This window comes from Sphaerodactylus townsendi, linkage group LG02, assembly GCF_021028975.2.
Source record: "Sphaerodactylus townsendi isolate TG3544 linkage group LG02, MPM_Stown_v2.3, whole genome shotgun sequence".
In the NCBI taxonomy this organism is placed as follows: domain Eukaryota; kingdom Metazoa; phylum Chordata; class Lepidosauria; order Squamata; family Sphaerodactylidae; genus Sphaerodactylus; species Sphaerodactylus townsendi.
Window position 1 is genome coordinate 24,764,365 of NC_059426.1, and position 21,116 is coordinate 24,785,480.

The 21,116-nt window shown below is 43.1% G+C and overlaps 1 protein-coding gene across 7 annotated transcripts in view; it reads left to right on the forward strand.

Annotated features, from left to right (window-relative positions):
* The window catches only part of CCDC141 (coiled-coil domain containing 141), a 191,334-nt gene that overhangs the window by 44,201 nt on the left and 126,017 nt on the right, over nt 1-21,116 (forward strand). For all 7 annotated transcript variants that reach the window (XR_007243634.1, XM_048486091.1, XM_048486086.1 and 4 more), the window contains 2 exons: nt 5,003-5,111; nt 13,139-13,392. Coding sequence is in view for 6 of the 7 variants with exons in the window: in XM_048486091.1 (XP_048342048.1) it covers nt 5,003-5,111; nt 13,139-13,392 (363 nt within the window). In the remaining variant the exon portion in view is untranslated. The remainder of the gene's footprint in view (nt 1-5,002; nt 5,112-13,138; nt 13,393-21,116) is intronic.

The window sequence follows — 21,116 nt, forward strand, 5'->3', positions numbered from 1 at the left end:
GAATCTAGACTAAATTTCCTGTTAACAGAAGGCACACAGAACCCAGTGAAAACACATAAATGGGGTGCCTAAGAGTTTTGACCTAACAGGTAGTTAGACCTGGAAGGACAGAGGTTGTTTCAAGGTCATCTGGTGAAATCCCTGGCTAAGTTGCAATTTGACCAATCTCCCTGGTCCTTCTATAACCACTACATCATTCTGGTTTTGCTACAGAAATCCTGAAAATGAATTCTATTTTTGTTTAGATCAACTGCACAGAATTTATTTCCTCTCTTACCCCCTGCAGCTTCTAACACTTTCTGAAAATTTTCTCATGTATGAGAATGGGATAAATCTAGCAATCACAGCAAGAAGGCAGAATGACCCACACTGACCCTTACAGTCTTCAGTGAGTCCTCCCTTGCTTGGCTTATGCTCAGTCAAGAAGGATGGGGGTCAACTCTTGCCAATTTCCTGTCTAAGCTGTAGCAATCCACTCTTCATCAGACCCCAGAGTCCACTTACAGTTTGCGTCAGTTTTTCACAGGGCTTAGGGAGTGGTAGAAGGGAGACAGTTCAATTTCCTGAATTCCCATTGTATTTCCTTTGTTTAGACAGATTTGGGTCATGACCCAGTGTCCGAGATCCCTAACCTATGTGGTAAATGGTAATTTATATGGACCTTTTCGCATTTACACCATCTGTCCACCAGGTTAAGGTTGCTAGTCTCTAGGTAGACAATGAAAAGATAGGTGTAGCGGAAAACTGTAGATGAATGGAAGAAAACCTACTATGCTGAAGCTACAGAGAAAGCACCCAACATTCAAAGTGCTCTTTTAATTACATGTCAGTTAACCACAAAAGTGCAATATTGTGCAACATATAAACAACAGTAGACGGGTAAGACTGCTCTTCAAAATACAACACAACAAATAAACAAAGACGGGACCTGTGTCAGGACACACTATTCAGACCAGAAATAAAGACAACAATTATCAGTCCAAAATCAGTCCCAAATCCCAACCTTCTGGCATTAATTTACAACTGATCTCCAAGCTACAGGGACCAGTTCCCGTGCAGAAAATGGCTGCTTAGGAATGTGGACTCATAGACTGTGGAAATCTCTTTTCCCCACTTTCCCCACTACAGAAGGGAGCTAAGGTCGACTTGGTTCCCTTCAGTGGAGGGCGATTCCAGGCTGTCCCCACAGCAACTGAGTTGGCCCCCAGGAACCGAGCTAAGTGGGCGGGATCATCTTGGTGCCTGTTTTGCTCCTCGATTGTGATTGGAGCTTGTGTTACAGCGGGAAACGGGAAAGTTCTTTTTTTTTTACAGTTTTTACAGTTTACAGTTACATGCGCTTTCTGCCCGCCACGACTCTCCCATTCTGCGCATGCCACAAAAGCGACTCGTGATTGGTTGAATGGATGAGGTGTCATTTCAATGCTTCCCCACTTCAAAGCTTCGAAGCGGTATCAAACTTGTTCCGGCAGAAAAGTGTAGTTCATAAATGCGACAAGGATGTTGCAGTTCGGGGGGGGGGGGGACAAAACAATGTTGAGCTCAGTGGCAGTGAGGATTCACTGAGGCGAACTTAGGTAGAAACAAGTTCAACTCTGTCAGTGGGGAAAGCCCCCTAGACTCCATCTCCAGTCGTCAGGAATTTCCCAACCCAAAGCTGGCAACCCTATTGAGTTGTTCTTTGGACTGAGAGAGCCACCAGGACCAAAAATAAAAATCCATCCGACATTGCTTGTCCTGTCAGAGTGACGTGAGGTAGCGAGAGTGGGACCCAGGACCAGGCCTCATTACGTCCTGAAGAATTTGAGCAAGGGGCGAATGGGAAATGTCATATTAACTTAAAATGGAAATGCTGGAAGTTTCTTTCTGAAATGTTTTGCTTTAAATGACAGGATGTGATTACGTATAATCTTTGTTTTATTATGATAAAGTGCAAGTCTCATCTCAAGGATGTTCTTTAATGAAAATCAGAAGTCAAATCCCAAACGTTGAAGTATAATGGATTTGTTTTTATATCATAAAGATAGTAAAAATGAGGTGGAATATGAGGAGAGGCAGGCAGAGCAGAAGGCTTATTTTTCATCATCTTTGTTAATTTCATTTGAACTTGCAGTGTCCTGAACCTCACGGGTTTGCTTTACTTAGTTTTGTTTTGGCAGTTTTACTTACTAGTAGACAAAAGGGCAAATGTACTGAATGTTTGCTGTATTTAAAGGGGAGGTGGGGACTGCCTTGAACCAAGAGAAAAGGTGGGATATAAACTCTTAAACAAATAAACAGAAGAGCAAAAAAGAGCATAAAGCTATTTAAATATTATTTGTTTGTTTATTTTTGGATTTATATCCCGCCCAATCCCCGAAGGGCTCTGGGCGGGTTACAACAAGCTTAGAACATTAAAATATGGCTCTCAGCTCAAACTGGCTGAACACATCGTTAACAACCAACGACATTATATTCTTCTCACAGTCAATGGGAGGCAAACCTTTTCCTTTCTGTCCTCTTATATCTGGTCATTGACTGTAAATAAAGTCGTCGGCTGCTTTCTTGCTCTTCATTGCCGTCAGTCACAAGCCAAAGCCGGGCCGCTGTCTTCTTCTTCTTCTTCTTCTTCTTCTTCTTCTTCTTCTTCTTCTTCTTCTTCTTCTTCTTCTTCTTCTTCTTCTTCTTCTTCTTCTTCTTCTTCTTCTTCTTCTTCTTCTTCTTCTTCTTCTTCTTCTGTCCTCTTACCCACCAGGCTATTATGCTGAACTGTGGGGGATTGTGGAAGAATCTCAGCATGACAAAAAACAACAGCAAACTCAGGCCCCTTCCGCACACGCAAAATAATGCGTTTTCAAACCACTTTCACAACTGCTTGCAAGTGGATTTTGCTGTTCCGCACAGCTTCAAAGAGCACTGAAAGCAGTTTGAAAGTGCATTATTCTGCAAGTGTGGAATGAGCCTCAGAGAAAGGGACACCCACAGTCATCCAGTGAGGTTTCTGGAAGTGTGAGGGTCCATGCACAGATTGTCTTCCAGTTTAGATAGTCTTTATGCAAAAGAGTGCTGAGTAGGGCGGATTGGGAGGCAAAAACACCCCTGGAAAAGGGGCCCAATCCCCTGATGGAGAGGGAGGAAGGAAGAACAAGCTGCCCACCTTTGCAGCATAATGGTTTCAACTTTCACCTGCCTCAGGCAGGGCTGGAGTCACCAACTGATAGCAGCTATGGCATGGGGCTAGACTTGCCAGATCACAGCTGCTAGCTTGCTTCTGTCTTGTATGACTGAGTTGCTGGGTCCCATCTGCCTTATGTGTGGTGGGGCTACTGGCTCCCATCTGCCCTGTAACAGCAGTGGGGTAGCAGCTCCCCAGACCATTGGCCTACCAGGACTTTTCCCAGTTGCTTGAATGTCCATTCTGTCCTTGATACTGAGTGTGGGAAACCATCATACTTAATTCATGGGCTACACGAGCACAGGGTTACCATGCAGATGGTTAACACTATCTTCACCGACCACCTGTGTGGCTCTAATTCCACACACATTTTTGCCTCTTTCTGTATTGGTTGATATCACCCAGGATCTTCAAAGAGAGCTTCAAACAGCCTGTGCTCAGAACTGCTGTGCAGAGTCTCTGGGCCAGGGCCAGTACCCTTTCGTATTGTTTACAGCTTCCAAAAACATCTCAGGGATTTATGCGAGAGTCAAACAACACCTTCGGGCAGAGTCGTAGCTCTGGAGGGGGGGCGACGCACCAGGTGCGCACCCCTGTGGGGGTGTGGCAAGGGCGTTCTGGGGCAGGGCAGGGGTTGAGGATTCACCAGTGCACCGGGGGCTTTCCCCCCTTACTACCCCTCTGCCTTCGGGTTTTTAGGGAATTGAGCGTGGGTTTCCCAGATTCAACTCAGGTCCCTCACAGTCACAAAGCAATTGGCTAGGAATGGACTTGTAGCTAGTTTGGGCTTGGATCCCCACCATGAGGGGAGGAAGGCCTCCTGCCTCTCTCCCCCGCCCCCCCGGCCCCGCGCCCCAGTGGTTTTCTCATTCCAAAGCAAACACTGGAAGGAGTCATTTCCCTGCTTTTACTGCTTCTCATGGATTTCACCATGTAGAGAATAAGAGCAACAAAACTGTGGAATTAACTTGCCCCCAGCATTGTTTTGGCACTGGGAAATGGCTGGGGCTGGGAGGCAGGAGCCCCTTTCTCCTTTGTGGTGGTGCTTGTGTAACCTCAGCTTGTGGGTTCTGTGGGGCAGTACTTGGAATGAGTTGCAACAACAATTTTTAAACAACAATTGGTTTACTTTTCTTTACAATTAACACTTTTAAAACATCAACATTTAACGTTACAATTCAAGGTCCTGTTCAGGTTGCATTTCAAGTCCTTCTATTTACAGTCTACTGATATTGCCAAGTCCAATTTCTTCTTTGCAAGTTGGCTGGCTCCTGAAGACTCCAAGGGCTTGATGAACAGGTTGCAACATGATGAAGGTTTCCAGGAGAACTCTCACCCATTACAACCACACAAGAAAACCCTTAACAAGGTGTTAAGGGCTTATAGAAATCAAGGTCCAAGTCTGGTAGCCTTGCTTCTTCTGCAAAAGAGCTCTTGCAGCCTCTCTGCTGCTCCGAGTCTCCACCCCCTTACTGGGTCAACCCATTCTGGGCATGGGGGTTACACTTGGAGCCCATTTCTTTATTTTTACAAAACCATTCCCTACAGCTGCTGTCTTACAAGCCGAAAGATATAGTTTGGGCCTTAGTAAAAAAAAAAAAGCAAGGAGCTGTTCCTTTTCCCAGCCTTTCTTACCCCTCCTCAGCCACACACATGATGTAATAATATGTTCCTCAGAAGAACAGAGTAAATATAATAGCCCTCAAGATATTTGTACTGTGAAGATACCCCCACTCATCACTGGAGATGATTGACATCTTTATAAGAGTTCCAAACCCGCTGAGGAGCCTTGAAATGGCAGCTTGTCAAACGACTCTGAAATGTCTTTTTCATCTTGCTCTTCAACAGTTTGCTATGAAAATCGACCAAGTTGAAGATTTCCTGCAGAATTCCCAAGAGTTTGAAAATCCCCAATCTTTGACAGCACTTTTGAATCAGCACGAACATCACACCAAAGGTAGAAAAAGGGATTTCTTCTTTTACTATGGCATTTTTGGAATGCAATGTTTAGTAATCCATTTGGCATTTTTTTAATAACCCATTTGGCTTGGGTTTTTTTTATTGAAGGAGGGATGAGTAATTTTGTGGACTACTGTTCTAATCTTACAAGTATCTAAACTAACACACATGTATGCTAGCAATATAAATCTATGAAATCAATAAGCTTAGCCTGGAGTAACTCCACAAAGAATAGCACCATAAATGTATTGAAACATAAGTGCACAGGTGTCACACTCGTGGCCCTCCAGATGTTATGGACTACAGTTCCCAGCATCCCCTGCCAGCATGATGCTGGCAGGGGATGATGGGAACTGTAGTCCATAACATCTGGAGGGCCACGAGTGTGACACCTAAGGAGTAGAGTCCACTTTGCCAGATGCATGGTGGCAGAGGCGCAGCTCCAAGGGGACAGGGGGGGGTTGCGATGCACTGGGTATGCGCCCCTGTGGGGGTGTGGCGGTGGTGTTCTGGGATGGGGGCATTCTGGGGCGGGACAGGGGCGGAGGATGCACCAGTACACCGGATGCTTTTCCCCCTTGCTACGCCTCTGCATGGTGGGCTGTAGCCCACTATAATTTATGCTTAAATAAGCTTGTTAGCCTTTTTTGTGTGACTTCCAGTACAGCTACCTGTAAATCACACCCAATTTCCTTCTTATCTATAGTTCCTGCATATTTTCCTGCTACAGAGTCCTCATTTTGTTTTCCCAAATCTTAAGCAGCATCCATACCTGGTTTGAGTAAGGCTATTTTGTTCAACAGAACCCCTCATGGCCAATTTACCACTGTAATACTAAATCTGGGATGTGGTACCAATAGGGTTGTCAGACTTCAAGTGATATCTGCACATCTCGTGCTATTACAGGTGACTTCCAGACAAGCAAGGTCAGTTAACTTAGATAAAGTAACTGGAGCAGGGTGGGCTCTCTGGTATTATAACTTGTTGGGGCTCCTCCTCTCCCCAAACTGGTGCCCTCCTCTCCCCAAATTTCCAGGAATATCCAAACTTGGAGCTTTCAACCCTAGGTATTAACTGTCCATGGCTGGATCTACTGGGAGATGGTAGATCAGCTTCACCCCCGGAAATGCCCCCAGAATGCCCCCAGCCATGCCGGCATCCTTCTGGACGGCAACGCATCTCTGAGTGTTTAGCCTCTCTTCTGGGTTGGGTGCTGCTGAGGCCCACTGCCTTCCAGTTTGCCTACCCAGTTGGTGCAAATGCATTGGTGGGGTAGGCAAATGTACCAGCACAAGGTTGCACCAGTTCCATAGACCCATCCCCCCCCCCACCGCCGCCCCTTTGGATTGGGCTGTCCAGACAATATAGATAAGAAATTACTGAACTTTATCATAGTTATTAGATGTTTAAAAATATGAGCTAGAATGTAACGATATTGGAAAACTGGACGAATAGCAGATACATGCAAGTTCTACAAGATTACTTTGATTTTATTACAATGCATTTTTTTTAAAAAAAGAATAACATTTTACCTGATGCTTACCTACATTTTGTTGTTCATCCAGGTAATGCGATTATGATGTTGAGAAGCATTATCGGTTTTTGGCACTGTGCAGTTTGTGTGATCTTTAGTTTGCCTGCTGAGTGCCATTGTCCATCTGTGTGGGGAAGCTGTATTGGCAAACTGAAAGGGAGCTGCAGGCAATCACTTGGCAGATGGGAGAGAAATATGCAGCAGGCATTTATGTTCTAGCAACACATTAGTGCTGGCTCCACCCTGTGCAATGGTTGTTTTATATACTGCCCACTTACTAAATGTGCCTCTTTGTGAAGGCTGCACAATAGGATTTCTAGGCTATTAAAAACTTCATGGAGAAGGCACTGGATATTTTAAGGTTGCTTCCTGTTCCCCACCCTCCAAAACGGAGTCAGTTTTACTGAAGTGATGCAGTAAAAGTCTGGAGAGAGAGAGAAATGGTTTGGTGTTAGTGGCAACATGTACAATTAAATCATGTTTTTGTATCTGTTTTAATTTTTATCAAATTGTTTTTACACTGTTGGGTTCTGAGGTGCTCAAAGAAGGTGGGCATTTAAATTTGTTAAATAAAGGTGGGTCTATTTCTAATTAAACAGTCTGAATCCCAAGAATGCAGAGTTTCCGAAATAACTCAGTTTCTGAAATAAGATTGCCATATTGAAACTTATTTTTACAACTGAAAAAAGGTTTGCTTATAATGCCCCTATTCTCATTTCAAGGATAATTTTGTCCTTTTCATTATTAGTCACTGTTGGTTTCTCAGTAAATACCTATGTGGCGTGTCCATTTACTCTGTGATAGCTTGCCATCCTATGATTTAAAAACCTGAAGTTCAACTGTTTCTTTGGTTGAAAATATACCTGGAAAACACAGTTATCAAAAGAGTTTTGATAATGGAGTTTTGGATTAGACAGAGGCTGAAACTATTCATGCCACTTTCAGTTGTTACTCAAATTGGTGGTCTGCCTTTTAATAATCAATTTGGGGAATTAGAAGCTAGAAGACTCCTTAGCATGAGGCAGGCAACAGTAAGATTTTCCACCAGCATATATTGTCAAAGGCTCATTCCGCACATGCAGAATAATGCACTTTCAAACTGCTTTCAGTGCTCTTTGAAGCTGTGCAGAATAGCAAAATCCACTTGCAAACAGTTGTGAAAGTGGTTTGAAAACGCATTATTTTGCGTGTGCGGAAGGGGCCTTAGACTATTCAGCTCATGGTTTCCCTCATGGGTGAAAAACAAAAGGCAGTTCTAAAGACATATCAGACTTTTAGCTGAATTATTCAGTGGTCTAAATCAGTTGATGGTCATGCAGGAAGGTTGATTTACAACGAATTCAGATCTTCCTGAGCTTTATAAGTTCACATCACTTGAGGAAGAGATGCAGAGATACAGGGATGAAAAGCAAAGCAGTTTGGGATGTAGTCTCTCTACCTCTGGGAAGTCTGACGCAGTGTTTTACTGGAGGCCTTCTTTACCTACATCTTTGTGAATAAGTCAAACATTACAACACACCATAAATCTCCATTACTGCCCTGTTTCTTCTTGACTCTCGGAGCAATGGGGAATATAGAAAAATGTATATAAACAAAGACTGACTGGAGACCAATATGCAAAGACTGAATCTGGAGTTAAGAGTTACTACACTGGCATGATTGACCATTGTTATTCAGAATATATTACATCTCAAATTAAGTCAGTTTTGTACATTTTGATACAGCCAAGAAATTTGATCTGGAAGGAGGCTGTAAATAGAAAACTGGCTATAAAACCATAAGGTATGTTTAGTTCATATGATGACTACATATGACATGATACTTTCTGTCACGCATACAGAAGACTAGGACAGCACCTATGCATATTAGTTCACATATTACCACGTGTGTTCTCATATAGTGTGTACAGTAGCTGACTGGTTGGTATATTTGTGCTGTGGAAGACGCATCACATTTTACACAATACAATACACTTGTATTTTTCTAAATGATAATTATTTCCAGGAAAGGAATTTGTCATGAAGTAGTCCTGAGTTTGCCATGAGAGAGATGTTTGATCGGGTCTTTGAAAATTCACATGCTTAATCATTAATCCTTATACAACAATTTCTGTCATGTAAACTCAGAATCTTTTTTTTACCAAATTGGGCACTAGAGTGTTTCTTGTTGGAAACAAGGACAACTGAAATCCGTTTTACAGGCGTTTCTAATCTCCCATGGGTTTGATCCTAGCCTAATAGCTCCTTGCTTTAATAACGTAATTTTAATCACACATTACATTTTACATAAATATAACTGATATTAATTGTTTAACACCGTAGTAACAATGTCCAACAACAAGGCTAAAATAAAAAAGGCTAATGAGGTTAGAAGCCAGTGGTTTGAATCGTATGTAATTCTGATCAAAGGTCAGGATAGTGGATTGAAGCCGGGGCACTTTAATATGAGTTTGGCGGTTTCAGTTCAATCTTCATTGGTCTGAAGCACACATCACACAATAATTTGGCCTTGGAACGCCTGGTAGTGATGGATTGCCATTGCTAAAAAGACTGAAATCACTGAAAACAATCAAATGAAATTGTTTGTCACAGGGGAAATCGTCTTGAAGAGTATAGCTGTTTCCCAAAGGGCCAGGAGACTGTTTCGTGGCTTTTTGGAGATAAGAAGTCAGAAATGGGTAGTCATGTATGTAATTAAGATTGTCTTTTGTATTGTTCACTGTGAGGCAGTCATATCAGATTGTATCAGTTGATGAGGGGGAGAAATACCTATATATGGGCACTGCCACAATCTTGAGGTAACTTGTGTTTCTTTTTCCAAAATGGCTGATAGCATTTTTCAATTCTCAACTCAGCTCTGTTGATATGCAAATGAGGGATACCTAATTTGGTTCTCCTGGCCCCAGCCTCTTGGCAACCTTTACAAAAGGAAGCCAGATAAAGCTGACTGATAGTTTCTTCTCAGAACAACCCCAAAGACATCTTTGCCTTTCTATTCTTTTGTCTGTCAGTTCCTGGGAGGAGATCCTTTTTCCTTCTTTAGTCTTCCCATGAGTAGGGCTGCCAACTCTGAGTTGGGAAATTCCTGCACATTTGGGAATTCAGCCTGAGGTGGGTGGGCTTTAGACCTCACCCAGGGGCATATCTGAAGGGCAACAGGTATATTTACAATATATAATCCTGTCAAGCAGAGTAACAAGCAGAAATGTGGATTGTGTGGCACGTTAAATAAAAATAGTTATCTTTCAAAAGACCAGCCGTTTTTCCTCAGAAGTTCATAAACATCGCAGCCGCGCTGCCAGACCGCCGCGAAGCCGGCGTTTCCCCAGTGCGCTTAGAAGCGTACTTGTTGGGGAAATGCCGCCTTGAAGCCGCTGCCAAGAGAACGGCAGCGGCTTCAAGACGCCTCCCACTCCCCGACACTTGTTTGTCCGGGCGTTCGGCACGCCACCGAGGCCTGGGGACGCTTCGCCCTGCACCGCTGGAGCAGGCGCGCAGGGGCGGGGGGGCATGTCCCCAGGCCTCAGCGACGTGCCGGAGGCCCGGGGACACGCCGGGTTGGCCGGGCGCCAGCGCTCCGCGGCGCCGGCGTCCCGGCTCTTTCCAGGACCGTCCATACGGACGGTCCCAGCGTCGTCGGGTCGGCGCAAAATGCGCCGACCTAGCCGCTTCCGCCTCCGTGCAGAAACGGCCAAAGAGAACTTTACTTTTAACCAAGAGAATATATCACATATACATCATTACATTCATAGCTCATTCTTTGTTACAATTTTGGTTGTGATAGTAAGCTTATACAGTATCTTAGTCAAAGGCAATTTTACACAGTATTGGTTAGCAGTACACAGAGAACATACCACCCTGCCTCTGCTGCCTGACTGGGATAGCCTCCTTGCCCCAGTTCTGCCTTACCCAAGCCAGGACTGTGTGTGTCAACCAGCCTCATGGGCAGCGGGATTCGCACTCTGCACAGTTCCGTTGTAGAATGGAAAGGGTTACATTATACTAAAAAAACAAGACACCACCATATAACAATGTGAATTGAAAAGGGAAAGAGGGATTCCATTTGACCACTCCAAAAGGCTATGTTGCGGATCATTGGACTTGCATGGACATCTGTGTGGGTTGCGGACTGTGATGAGAAGGACAATTGCCACAGCAACGCGTGGCCGGGCCCTGCTAGTGAATAATAAATGTATAGCTAAAGATGGGAGGTAGTTAAAGGTAGGTTGTCGAATGGCTGAGAGGAGAGATTGAGGCAGGGAAAGTAGAGAGGATTCGGGGATAGCTAGGAGGAGAGGAAGAGGAAATAGCATGGGAAGGAAGATACAGGGGAAAGGAGGTGCTCCCCAGAGTTCCCCACAGTTTAGAGTAGCTGTTGTTCTGGGTTCCCTATCATGTAATAGGGCTTCTCCCAGTGTTTGCACCATACAATTGGGCCATTGTTTTCCAGAAGGGGGCTGCTAGTGAGGAAGGAAGAAAAACTAAAGATGGGGGACAGATAAAGATAGATTGGCTATTGAGTGGGAGAGAAGAAAGCAGGGAAAGGGGAGAGGTTATGGAATCTTTTAGGGAAGGGAAAAAGAAAATAGTACAGCAGGGGGAAATGAGATATTTCCTGAAAGTCCTTGTGAATCCCCTGCTTGTATTATAGAATGTAATCTGACCTATTGGTTGAGGATATAGTTTAAAGTGGCACTGATTCAGGGCTGTTTCTAATTTTTGAAAGTGGCACATTGAGAAATAAAGCTCAATCCGCAGTGGTGTAACATCCTCACTTTGTCAGTTATCACATACCTTTAAATTAGAATGTTTTTTTTTCTGGGAGGGCAAACATATCTTTCAAGTCTTTCAGATTCAGTCACGAAATGGCTTCGCACTCACCTATCTCAGTAATTGGGGTTTTTTTTTCATAATTTTGAAATAGTTTGGTTATGTGGAAATTATATCACATCTTCCATCTGTTAAAAGACAGCAACATTTAGACTACCACAGTAACCAGCGTTCGTCAGTTCACTGCAGTGGCGTAGCGCCAAGGGATGATGCGGTGCAGGGATGTTCCGGGGCGTCGTGTGGTGTTCCGGGGCATGGCGGGGACGTTCTGGGGTGAGCAGGGGCGCAGGACCCAGGCTCAGTTCCTCCTTACTCTGGCCCTGATTCACTGTCAACTGATGAAAAGAAACGTGTGGAACTACTTGAGCAAATTGCGAACTGGCAGTGAACTTTAGAGGCAAGTTTGGCCCAGGTTTCAAACTCTCACCTTTTTGGTCTGTTTTAAGAAGTCTGTCCAGTGGTTTCAGTCTGCCTATTACCACATTGTGATGCTGACCATTAACCTAGAGTGATTTTTTTTAAAAAGGAAAGGCAGTTTGATCAGAGATTATGTGCAAATGTAATTAAATACCATTGACATAATATGCAAATGATATGCTCTACAGTTTGGACCTCAGGAACTGTCAATCCTGCCCCGTAATATGAAGTGGTTTGAACTGCAGCCTGTAGAATGTTATCTGGTAATAAATGGCCTGTCTGTCCTGAATGCCTGCACTGCCCCCTGCTGGAAAGCATAGACAAGCTTCCTCGAATCCCAGTATTTGGTGCAGTTTTCTATCCTTCACTGCCTCTTCCAAGATACAGCTTGTGATGTACATTTTTATAATGCTAACGCTCCCAGAATCCAGCTTTTGTTTGGAAGCCCAAATATATAGCATTATTATTAGATAGACCTCGAATGTAGGACGGTGAAGTGCCACATGTTTTGTTGCTCAGCTGGGAAGATGAAATGTATTTCCAGTGTCAGAGCCTTGAAAAGTGATTAGGGAAATGCAGTATTCGTTTAAGCTTTCACAAACAACCAGGTGAAAATCTCTGTATTTTCTCAGGTTAGATTTGAATTTGACATGATCACATTTCGATTTGTACTTTCTGCGTTCCACAATATCTTGAATCTTGGGTTTATTTTTTGTTCATAGCCTCTGCACAGTGGGGATCTACTTCAATGATGAAGTGGGCTCTAGTCCTTGAAAGCATAGGCTTTAGAAAATTCTTGTTAGCCTTTAAGCCAGGGGTCTCCAACCTATGGCCCTCGAGATATTCATGGATTACGATTCCCATCAGCCCCTGCCAGCATGGCCAATTGGCAGAGCTGATGGAAATTGCAGTCCATGAACATCTGTAAGGCTGTATTTTGGAAGCTGAAGGTGTCACAAGATAGATGTTCATTTCTGGGATGCCTCTTTTTTCTATTACCAGATTATCACATTCTCCATTAATATTATTACTATTATTAATTTGATTTATAAATTGTTTTTCCCATAAAAATTGAATCTTTTAAAGAGGCAATCCTAAGCATATATGTTAGGAAGGAAGGAACAGGAGACTTATATTAAGTGATTATTTGCATATGTTCAAGCCAGTGAGATTGCACTGTATATGATGTATGTATTTATTCACCAGCAATTTTAAAATACATTTTTCCCAATTCTGTTTTGGCAGAGCTGTTAGAGAAATCACTGGTCCTCTTAAACAAGAGCCACGACCTTACTGAGTTCATAGAGGAATTTAAGGCTGACGGGCCAAACATAAACCCGGAATTTATGCAGGGGGCCCACAGCAGCTGCCTGAAAATCGATAATCTCCTTGAAGTTCTGCAAGACAGGAGAAGGCAACTGGATAAATTCTTGAAGTTGCAACGCCAAGGACTGGAGCAAGTTTTGCAGATCTGTCAGTGGCATCAGAGGGAAAATCAGGTACAGTCTTTGAGAATTTTTTTGAGAGCCAATGTGGTGTAGAGCGTCAGATCTTGGTTCAAATTCCCACTCTGTCATGGAAGTTTGCTGGGTGACTTTGGGCCAGTCTCACAGCCTCAGCCTAAACTGAGGGTAACATACATAAACACACACACACACACACACACACACACACACACACATACATACATATATACATACATACATATGCTATCTACCTCACAGGGCTGATGTGAAGGTAAAATGGAGGAGAGAGGAATAATGTAAGACACTGGGTCTCCGTTGGAAAGCAAATCAGGGTATAAATAAAGTAAATGGATGATAAAGTATTATTTTATATATATACTTTTGAAATTAAAAAAAATCAATAAAAACAGACCACCTGAAAATGACTACATCTAGCATGTAAAAAAAGAAGACAGAATAAACATATTAGTTAAAACAGGAGTACTGTTCCCAATATTCCAAATAGCTACCACTTTGTCTCAAATGCCGGCTGAGAGCTTATCTACACAAAATTCAGGGACTTTCAAGTTCAATAAAAAGGCATCTGGGCCCCCCCAAGTTAAATTGGGGATTGCAGTGGAAGTTGGGGTAAGAGTTATTCTCACTGCCATATTTGTGATCTGAACTTTCTGCCAATATATGTTATTTGCCCTGTGAGAAAGAACATACAAATACCCCACTGAAGAGTTGCCATGGGGACTTCCTCGAGATTTGGGGGTGGTGCCTGAGGAGGAGGCCATTTTGGGAGGAGATACTCCCAGAATCTATAGCATACCATAAAGTTTGCTTTCTGAGAGCCAGCATGGCATAGTAGTTAAGAGCATAATGTTCCTTAGTTTCCCCCCATCCCCTCCTTTACCTTCCCTTCTCATCATAATGTTCCTTCCTTCCTTCCTCCCTCCCTTCCTTCCAGCATGATGTTTCTTAGCTTTCCCCCACCCACCTTGCTACCAAGAACCCATTAAACCTCTGTTTCCTCACGCCAAAATCTTCCAAACCTCCCTGTTCGACTGAACCCTGACTGTTCAGCTAAGTGTGGTCAGCTTTAAAGTACGAGGTTAGTTAGATAGTCATATTCATGAAGTAACTGTCGTACAACTGGGCCAAATTCAGTCAAACTTAACTCCTTTTTAATCCCCTTGACTGAAATAACGTAAAAATATTCAATTGTTATTCAATATTCATGTTTTTCCATTGAAAGTCAAGGGACTTCAGAGCTCTTGACTTCCTTTGGATGGTGCCCAGTCAGGAGTATATCTATCGATCCACTTGTCTTTGCCTTTCTTCCATCTTAGGGTAAAAACTTTGATTTGTTTAGCATTCCCAGTAGCTTCTTATTGGCTCTCCTCTGTATGCTTTTTGTGTGTTGTTAAATATATATATATAATCCTTTAAAAATGTTTGTAGTGCTTTAATGCCTTGGGGGTCCTGTTTGGGTGAAAAGGCAGTCTATGAATGTTTTAAATAATAATTAAAAAAACTTTAGGAGTTGCTTTAGGAGAGCAGCAGTGGCGTAGAGAGGAGGTGTACTCTGGAGAACTGGGTTTGATTCCCCGCTCTGCCACTTGAGCTGTGGAGGCTTATGTGGGGAACAAGATTAGCCTGTGCACTCCAACACATGCCAGCTGGGTGACCTTGGGCAAGTCACAGGTCTTCAGAGCTCTCTCAGCCCCACCCACCTCTCATGGTGTTTGTTGTTGGGGGGGGGGGAGGAGATTGTCAGCCCCTTTGAGTCCCCTTACAGGAGAGAAAGGGGGGATATAAATCCAAACTCTTCTTCTTAAATGTGAAAGTCCACCAGATGTGGGAACTAGACAGCTCTAGTTGATTCAGAGTGTTTACTACAGTATGCCCTTGAAAAGAAAGGGTATTAGCTTCTTGGTTTGTTCTGAAAACATAATCAGCAAGTTCTCTGTGTGTGTGTGTATGAATGTACATATTCTGCCATTTCTCTTTCTTGCTGTCTTTTTGAAATTTGTTCTTTTTATTTGATAAAGAAAGCCTGGAGAGGGGAGGGTTCCGGATATCCAGATGGATTAGATCAGTGGTGGGATCCAAAAATTTTAGTAACAGGTTCCCATGGTGGCGGGATTCAAACAGTAGTGTAGCGCCAATGGGGCTGGGCGGGGCACGGCGGGGGCTGTTACTGTAAAAAACTCTTACTGTAAAAAAAGTTCCTAATTTCCAGCTGGTATCTTTCTGTCCATAATTTAAACTCATTATAGCAAGTCCTATCGTCTACTGCCCAGATTGCATTCACCCAAGAGTTCTTAAAGAGCTCAAGCATGAAATTGCTGATCTTCTCACTTTAATATGCAACTTATCCCTGAAATCAGGCTCCATCCCTGAAGACTGGAAGATGGCCAATGTCACACCAATCTTTAAGAAAGGATCTAGGGGGGACCCAGGAAATTACAGGCCAGTCAGTTTGACATCTGTTCCTGGTAAATTAGTAGAATCTATCATTAAAGATAAAATTATAAAACATGTAGAAAAGCAAGACCTGCTGAGAAAGAGTCAGCATGGCTTTTGCAGAGGCAAATCCTGTCTTACAAACTTACTAGAGTTCTTTGAGGGTGTAAACAGGCATGTGGACAGGGGTGAACCGGTGGACATTGTCTACTTGGATTTCCAAAAGGCTTTTGACAAAGTTCCTCACCAGAGATTGTTGAGAAAACTCAGCAATGAAGGAATAAGAGGGGAAGTCCTCCTATGGATTAAAAACTGGTTGAGAAACAGGAAACAAAGAGTGGGTGTAAATGGGAAGTTCTCACAATGGAGAGATGTGGGGAGTGGTGTCCCCCAAGGATCAGTTTTGGGACCAGTGCTCTTTAACCTATTCATAAATGACCTGGAAGTAGGGGTGGGTAGCGTGGTGGCCAAGTTTGCAGATGATACCAAATTATGTAGGGTGGTGAGAACCACAAAGGATTGCGAAGAGCTCCAAGCGGACCTTGATAAATTAGGTGAGTGGGCTCAGAAATGGCAAATGCAGTTCAATGTAGCAAAATGTAAAGTGATGCACATAGGGGCAAAAAATCCAAACTTCACATACACGCTACAGGGGTCAGTGCTAACAGTCACAGACCAAGAAAGGGATTTGGGCGTCTTAGTTGATAGTTCCATGGGAATGTCAACTCAATGCATGGCAGCTGTGAAAAAGGCAAACTCTATGCTGGGGATCATTAGAAAAGGAATTGATAATAAAACTGCAAGGATTGTCATGCCCTTATATAAAGCAGTGGTGCGACCGCACTTGGAGTACTGTGTCCAGTTCTGGTCGCCGCATCTCAAAAAAGGATATTGAGGAGATAGAAAAAGTGCAGAGAAGGGCAACAAGGATGATTGAGGGACTGGAGCACCTCCCTATGAGGAGAGGCTGCAGCGTTTGGGACTCTTTAGTTTGGAGAGGAGGCGGCTGAGGGGGGATATGATTGAAGTCTACAAAATTATGCATGGGGTAGAAAATGTTGACAGAGAGAAATTTTTCTCTCTTTCTCACAATACTAGAACCAGGGGGCATTCATTGAAAATGCTGGGGGGAAGAATTAGGACTAATAAAAGGAAACACTTCTTCACGCAACGTGTGATTGGTGTTTGGAATATGCTGCCACAGGAGGTGGTGATGGCCACTAACCTGGATAGCTTTAAAAGGGGTTTGGACAGATTTATGGAGGAGAAGTCGATTTATGGCTACCAATCTTGATCCTCTTTGATCTGAGATTGCAAATGCCTTAACAGACCAGGTGATCGGGAGCAACAGCCGCAGAAGGCCATTGCTTTCACATCCTACATGTGAGCTCCCAAAGGCACCTGGTGGGCCACTGCGAGTAGCAGAGAGCTGGACTAGATGGACTTTGGTCTGATCCAGCTGGCTTGTTCTTATGTTCTTATGTTCTTATGTTCTTAACAGAAACAACTACTTCTCCTCTAATTGACTGCCTGTCAAATACTTAATACTTTCAAATACTTAATTTTGTTTCTAGAAATCAAAAAAGGATACTTTCCTTAAACAAGGAACTTTACCATATTTCTAAAACATGTTTTTAAAACAGCCCAACAGGGAGAATTATCCCGTTTTCTACCTTCGCTAACCAGCCACATAGGAAACAACAGGACTTTATGATTTTTGGACCTAATGGAATTTCTAATGGAAAAGCAGACCTAATTAGTGACCCCCTCTCGGCACACACAAATAATTAGTAACCCACTCTCGGGAACTGGTGAGAACCTGCTGGATCCCACCTCTGGATTCGATGTCAAAAATTAATTTCACTCAAAATTATTTCCATTTGGACTACACAGCAGGTCTAAAATATGCTGGGTAAAATATCCTCATGGGGTCAGGATGGTTGGGACTGCAATTGCAACCAATGCAAAAAAAACCTCCCCAAAAGCTTTGATTCTATTGCAATTAAAGCTACCTAGGATGATGGTTCCTTTAAATATGATACTTACTTTCTCTTATTTAAAACAATTTCTGCTACTTAGATTATTACTGTGGTTGATTTCACAGCTAGCCGTTCTTTAGTTGCTTGTCGGACTTTCATTACAATTCGAGCCTCACCTAGAGACCTAGAAAGTTGTAACGTATCAGCGTAGTATTCATGGTTATCCCAGCAGGGCTGCCTTCTGAATCTGGCAGATGTTGATTTTGTCAATTTGAAGATGTTTCAAGTGCTGCCCTAGTGTTTTCAGAATGACACTAAGGGTGCTGATTACCACTGGGACGACCTCAGCTAGTTTGTGCCATAGACGCTGAAGCTCAATTTTCAACTTGTGGCATTTAGTGATCTTCTCGTGTTTTTTTTCAATGATCCTGCTGTCACTGGGTACTGCTATGTCAATGATGGTCACTTTCTTGCCCTTGATCACTGTGATGTCCAGTGTATTATGACCAACACTTAGTCCGATACATTACAACTTCCTAGGCCCCTGGGTGAGACTCAAATTGTAATGAAAAGCCAACAACCAGCTAAAGAACTGGCAACTGTGATAGCAAACATCACCATCATCATCATCATCATCATCATCATCATCATCATCATCATCATCATATCCTGTGGTACTTTTGAATTGTTAGAATTATAATTATTTTTGCTGTTTACTGTGGCATTGCTGAGTTAGTGTAACAGGGTTACATTAGGTCTTAATCAGTCCTTGTATTTTTTGCGGGGGATTAATTATTGCTTTTCTTTGCTTTAAATGATCATTATTGTACTATTATATAAATATGATGTTGATGTCAGAGGTTGGGGCGGCACAATTTCACTGCTTGCCCCAGGCACTGTTTTCTATAGATATGCCCCTGTAAAGAGCACAAATATTAGATCAATATATAATAATTTGCATTCAATTCAATATGTACTGTGGCTAAAATAAGTTGAAATTTATTTTTATCTATATTTAAACGTTGATATTTTCCCATGGAGTGACAGGATAGATCATTTGTCTTAATAAAAAGTATAGAGTGCATTTTATGTACACTGTGAAGCCTAATCCTAACTGTATTTTTTTTCTGAGAGGAAAACAATCAAAGGATAGTCTTACACCCAAATGCACCCATATGCATTTATTATGCTACATAATGTACTGTTTCACATATTCACGCCGATGTTCCTTTGTGTTTACTGCGGTATTTCATGGAGCTACTAAATTATTTAACTGAATGTATATGGAAGTGCAATGTACACAAATATTGAACAATTGCTTTTAAAGGTTAAAATAAGCACTTTTAAGAGTGCAGTTTATGTTAAATATACACAAAAAATTAATTATCCCTGCAGTAATGTAAAGCTAAATATACTTTAAAGTGAACAATTTGTTGACTTAAAAGTGAACAATTTGTTGAATTTGAACACAATCAAGGAAATGTCACAAAACAGAGTGGCCTCAATCCAGTGACGTTAAGCACTTTGAAGCCCCCCTTGGGAGAGTTAATGGGAGAGTTAGACAAGTGCTTAATGTTGCAGTCTTAAACCCTTTTAAAGTCCAGTTAAGTTAATGAGCTTAGAAGTGTGTTACCCTGTTCATTCTGTATTTCTGCCCTGGAAATCTGAAGAACTTCAGAATGCTATGTTTGGCTGGATTATGGCCATATTACCTTTAGGAAACTAGTTAAATATGGGGTGTATAGGTCTAAATTGCTAAATTGGTGCAGTTATAATGACAGAATCTGTATACAAACAAGAGAAAAAGTCAGTGGTGTAGCTAGGGGACACGGGGGGCTGAAGCTCCGGGTACCACTTGCAGGGGATGCATTTTAGGTCCACACCCCCTCCCCTCGCAACTCCCTGTGGAGTTGGGACAGAGGTGCAGTCAAACGCTGACAAGTAGGGCTTGCCACGCCCCCAATTTCACATAGAGATTGGGAGCAGGGTCAGCTGGGCTCACCCTGCCCTCATCTCAACTGGCTGACCCCACGTCCGATCTCCATGTGGAGATCAGAACGGCAAGAGCCAACAGTTTCAAGCTAGAGGTCCAAGGTCAGTCTGAGCCTCTGAACTGCAAGCTTCCAGGCCAGGCTCAAACAGGCCCTTGTCACCCCAATCTCTACTTGGAGATCAGGCATGGAGCAGGTCCTGGGGCCAGCTGGCTGGCCCACATGCGATCTCCACATGGAGATGGGGTGGGGTGAGCACCTCTCACTGGCATTCAGTTGTGCCCCATCACTAACAGGGTGGGGCACCCAGGGTAACCCCTGGGTACTGTTTTAAATAGCTATGCCCCTGGAAAGAGTGAAATCACTTCAATCAATTTCCCCTCCTTTCAGCTCCTTATGCTGCACAGCACCTTCTACAGCAGAGTCTCCTACCTCTCTATGGTTTATTTTTAAGGTACATGGGAGCTTGCTGAGGGAGTGGAAAGTCGGACTAGTACATCTTATGTAAGATACTTTAGTTGGGTATCCATATAGTCTTATTTTGTTACTGCTTTTTCATATTTTTTGAAAAAGCAAGGATGAAATAAATATTGTTCAGCAGCGCCAGAGTTTTCCAAATTGCTTAAATGAAACTACTCATTCATTCCAATGCCTTGAGCAGTATAGCTCAAGAATTTTAACATGTTCAAGCCATACAGAACCATAGAGCATGAAGCAAAACATAGTCCTAACAGTCTGCTCACTCTTGAAAATACAGTCCACTATACACTAGACCAGGGGTAGGGAACCTGCGGCTCTCCAGATGTTCAGGAACTACAATTCCCATCAGCCCCTGCCAGCATGGCCAATTGGCCATGCTGACAGAGGCTGATGGGAATTGTAGTTCCTGAACATCTGGAGAGCCGCAGGTTCCCTACCCCTGCACTAGACTGTTTTTATTGCTTCCCGACTACTGTGGAATGTCCTCCTAGAAGGGACAAGGCAGCCGACCTTTGGGACCTCCCCTTGGGACCTTCCAGCCAGCCTATAAAAGAACTACCTAAATTATGAACATTTGTGGGCCAGCTTGAGAGTTATAGGTGTAATTATTGATCTAATGGTGTGTTTTAATGATTTTAATAGAGGATTATTTTCAAACATTATCTGTTACTAACAATAAAGCTCATTGTGGGGGAAAAAATACAACGGGTCTCGAAAACAGGCTCTCCTGGTGGCAGCTGTGACCAAGTTCAGTTGCCGACTCGGGAGGGAAGGAGGAGAGGGGTTGCTCCTTTGGCACCGGCACTGCCTTGGGCAGTTGGAGATGAGGGATCCCAGCTAAGAGGATCAGCCTGGT